This window comes from Citrus sinensis, chromosome 2 (assembly GCF_022201045.2).
Source record: "Citrus sinensis cultivar Valencia sweet orange chromosome 2, DVS_A1.0, whole genome shotgun sequence".
NCBI lineage: Eukaryota > Viridiplantae > Streptophyta > Magnoliopsida > Sapindales > Rutaceae > Citrus > Citrus sinensis.
Window position 1 is genome coordinate 20,319,684 of NC_068557.1, and position 4,582 is coordinate 20,324,265.

A 4,582-nucleotide genomic window follows, 5' to 3' on the forward strand; every position below is an offset into this window, starting at 1 on the left:
ATGTTTTTGGGCAAGTTTAAGAAGCTGGACAAAAATGGATAATTGTTAATCTTGAAACAACAAACGGCTTTTTAAGGAGAACATAATATTTCTGTTACTGGAAGATAACGGTGAACCATTTATTGGAAAATAGTTAACCGACAAATTCAAGAGAGCACACTCTTTGAAAATAGCAAACAGTTTACTGATAACAACTAACTGATAAATTCTAGAGAGGAATTAGTTTGCAACCGGTGAATCATTTAACACAAATGATTAGCCAATTATGTTTTACAAGTTTGCAAGTAAACTGCAAATTGACAACACCAAACAGTGATCTGACAATTCAAAAAATTAGTATAACAGTTACTTGGACAAGTTAAAATAGTGATCCCACAACAGTTAATAGTGATCCATTTATGTCCAAAAAATCAACAACAACTAGTTTTCCTCTCCAACTATAAAAAGCTCAATCAAATTCAAATTGAAAGAAGATTCTACGATCATCATTGAGCTTGTCTTTATGTATTCAATCTCTCTTGTGCTTAAAACTAGTTATTCTTTCATTAAATCACACTTTGGGCTTTCAGTTGTAAATACATACATTGTGTTAAGGAAACTCTTTGTAATCTTTATTTTTTAGTGATTGTAAATGTGGGAAACGCTTGAGATAAGAGGTTTGAGATAACCTTATACTGTAAAGGTTGATTGACACCTTGAAAGTTAATTGTAAATATTTTGAAGCTTGAAAGTGTAAGGATTGGATAGTGAAATCTTTAAGCTTGGTAAACTTAAAGGCATGGACATAGGCAAAGTTTACTGAACCATATAAAAATCTTGTGTTCGATTCTTCTTCCTTTCTCTCTATATTTTTATTGTTGATATTAATTTGATTATTATTTATTTAACTTTATTGGATATTTGCATTGATTTTGTTTAAATTATTTCATAAGTTTTAGAAACCACATTCACCCTCTTCTTGGGTTGCATAGCTAGTATTTCAATAAAAAAATTATAGCAAGTTAAGTTTGCTTATAACCGTACATTTAAGTGCAGTACTGGTTTAAGCCTTTTCAGGTGAATTATATATACAATCCACGAGCTCCCATCGACTTAGCTCTAGTTCCAAATTTAGTTTGCAAAAGCAGCAAGATATAAGACTTTATTTAGTAACTTCAGAAGATTTATACAGCTACGCAAGAGTCTTTGAGGAAGATTACCGAAGATTATAAAAAGAAGGTTGACAGAAGGCATCAAGCTTTAGAATTTCAAATGGGAGATCTTGTTTAGGCAATCCTAACCAAAGATAAGTTCTTAATTGGTGAGTACAACAAGCTTTCTGCCACGAAAATCAGACCTTTGGAGATTATAGAGAAGATAAATCCTAATGCATACAGATTGAAGCTTCCTAATCATATCCGCACTGCAGATGTATCAATGTCAAGCATCTTATTCCTTACAAAGGTGAGCATGATGAAGATTTTATTACTGACAATCCAAATTTAAGGGCAAATTCTCTCCATCTTAAGGGGAATGATGTAGATTAAGAATTCATACTATACTAGGATTAGTTTCCTTATTATCTAAAGTTTAGGACTTTTGTTTTCCTTTCTAATTTAGAATTTTTTTTACTTCATCATTTAGGATAATTACTATTAATATGAATAGCCCTCTCTTATAGTCTTTAAAGGCATATTTGAGTTCAATAATATTTTCTGTTTGGGATATTATCATTTTCCCACCAAAGGTATTCTGACACATCATGTCAGTACCATGGTTTGGTAAAACTATCATTTTACCACTAAATGTTTAAACTGTTAGCATTTTCCCACCATTTCGTTAACTGAATAAAAATTATGCTGACGTCATAAGGGTATTTTGGACATATCACGTGAGGCGAAAACGTTGCGTTTTGCAATTGTAAAGAAAGCGGGCAATTTGGACATGGAGCCCTAGAAATCGAAATCAACCCCCCTCTCTCTCGATTCTTCTTCCATCTCCGCCCTCTCTCGCTCATTGTAACTGACGCATATCTCTCTCACTCTCGCAGCAGTGTTCTTCCATCTCTACTGTCTTCTACTTTGTCCATTGTAAGTAAGATTAATACTTGGTTATTGTTAATGAATTTTTGCCATTTTATTTGTAATCATCAAGCTTACATGCATTTGCCATTTTGCTGTAATTTTGGTTATTGTTCGTTACTTTTTACCTAATTAAATTGCTTTGAGTTGTGATTAGCACTTGAATTTAATAGATTAGGATTATTAGTTGCCTACTGTTAATTAATTTTTGCTTACTGTTAAATAATTTTTTATTTGTAACCATCAAGCTTACATGCATTTGCCGTTTTGTTGAAATTTTGGTTGTTGGCCATAATTTTAGTTATTTTTCATTACTTTTTACCTAATTAAATTGCTTTGAGTTATGCTGTAATTTCAGTTATTCAAAATGTTTCCTCGTTTTTAATCTTGTAGATGATGTTACCATTACAACTACATTTACTTTACAAAGGTGAAAGACATCGTATAGGGTTGATTGAACCTGAAGAATATACCCTGCAGCAGATGAAGAATGAAGCATTGAAGATTACCAGGGACCATGGGTTGACGACTCCTGAAAGTGTGCAGTTATCGGTTACCAACCCAAGGAACAAGCTTTCGATTATTGTAGATTCTGAGGCAGTCTTGCAGGCTCAGTTCGCTGCACATGATTCAATGGAAGTGGCAGTGTTCGAAGCCATAATTTTGCCAACCCTACGTCCTGATTTACCGCTTTGTGGGGTGTTACAAGCGATGCTACATAACTGTGGAGTGCAGTTATCTGCAGAGCAAATTACATGGGTGAATGATGGTGGAAATGAACCACCACCTAGGACTAAAGGCATACAAGGGCCACCAACAGAGTTGAATGAGAATGATGGATATGAGAATGATGATGATGATTAAGTATATTCAACTTATGGGAGTCGTATAGATGACACTGATGATGATGATGCTGGTGACGATGACCAAAATGAAGATAATGGTGCAGATATTATGGATGATGCTAGGGGTTCTAGTTCTGACGATGAAACAGCTGAAGTAGATCCTCAGCTGTTAGCAGACACATCAGATTCAGATTATGATTTGGGTACCACTCAGCTGAAGGATTACATTGAAGTGCATGCATATAAGCCAGGGCGTAATGGTAAACATAGGCTGAGGTTAGGAGATGTATTTGATGATGTTGAGCATTTTAGGTATGTGTTAGGTGAAGTGATGGTGGATAAAGGCTTTGAAATTACAAAGGTGTACAATGAGCCTAGGAGATTTTACGGAAAATGCAAGATTAGTGAGTGTCCATGGTATGTGATGGGAGGTAAAATAAGGGGCAAGGGTGGATTTGCAATCAAAGAGTTGCAAAAGAAGCATGAATGTAGACAGACTAGAAAGTCAGTGGCTGTGAACAGTAAATGGATAGCAGAGAAAATTAAGAGCAAAGTTACTGTAGATCCTCATGTGAAGATTTCTGTTCTTCGTGAGTTTATGTTGGAGACTTATGGTGTGCGGATAGGGGATTTAAAACTATATAGGGCTAGAGAGAGGGCAAGAAAAGACATTAATGGAGATTATGCGAGGGGATACGAAGATTTGTTTCAATATGTTGCAGTGATTCACAAGTATGATCCTGGTGCAATTTGTAAAGTGCTTTGTGATGCTGTAACTAAGCCTGAGAAAGTGTTGTTTCAGAGATTCTTTATGGCATTTCCAGCTCAAAAAAATGCCCTTAACAATGGCTGTAGGCCATATATCGGGTTGGATGGGTGTCACTTGAAATCAAAATATGGTGGAGTTCTATTAGCCGATGTGGGTATGGATGCTAATAATGGAATGGTCCCATTAGCATTAGCAGTGTGTGAGATAGAGAATACTGAAACCTGGTCGTGGTTTTTAGAAATTCTGCATTCGTATTTTGATAATGGCTTGGAGAAGATTACATTTTGCTCAGATAGGCAAAAGGGTTTGTTGGGGCCATTGAGATAACATGGCCTACTGCATATCACAAACCATGTGCTAGGCACATATATGCTAACTTCTGCAAAGAACATCATGGTGTTAGTTTGAGAAATCTGTTTTGGAGGGCTGTCAGTAGCACTAACAAGTTTGATTACACTATTGCAATGGAAAAGCTCAAAAAAGAGAAGTTAGAGGCATGGCAGTGGCTGGAGACTGAGCTTGCTGGGTTTACTTGGTCAAGACATGAGTATGACAAGAATTGTAAGGTAGACCGTACAACTAACAACACTTCAGAGTGTTTTAATAGTTGGATATTACCCCACAGAGAGAAGCCTTGCTTGACCATGCTTGAAGAAATTAGATGCATGTTCATGACACTCTTCACAGAAAGGAAAAAAGAAGCACAATCTTGGACCAACATTCCACCTAGAGTGAAAAAAGAATTGGATGCTGCATATGAATGTGGAAGCAAGATGAATGTAATGGCTTCTGGGGATCTTCACTTTCAACTATAATTCTAACTCATGTTCCTTATAATTATTTTTTTCCTGAACCTGAATGTTTGTTAGGTTAATCAATTTTTTTTCCTCAACCTTATAATTATTATT

At 35.5% G+C, this 4,582-nt stretch overlaps 1 protein-coding gene across 1 annotated transcript; it reads left to right on the forward strand.

Annotated features, from left to right (window-relative positions):
* The first annotated feature begins 3,014 nt into the window (after nucleotides 1-3,014).
* Nucleotides 3,015-4,001, forward strand: LOC127900319 (uncharacterized). Its single transcript, XM_052434951.1, has one exon. It carries the CDS (start codon nucleotides 3,015-3,017, stop codon nucleotides 3,999-4,001), a length of 987 nt encoding a protein of 328 aa, XP_052290911.1.
* The last annotated feature ends 581 nt before the right edge of the window (nucleotides 4,002-4,582 follow it).

Excerpts from the sequence above, each read along its gene's own strand:
- LOC127900319 (XM_052434951.1), top strand. The coding sequence starts at position 3,015 with ATGGATGATGCTAGGGGTTCTAGTTCTGACGATGAAACAGCTGAAGTA.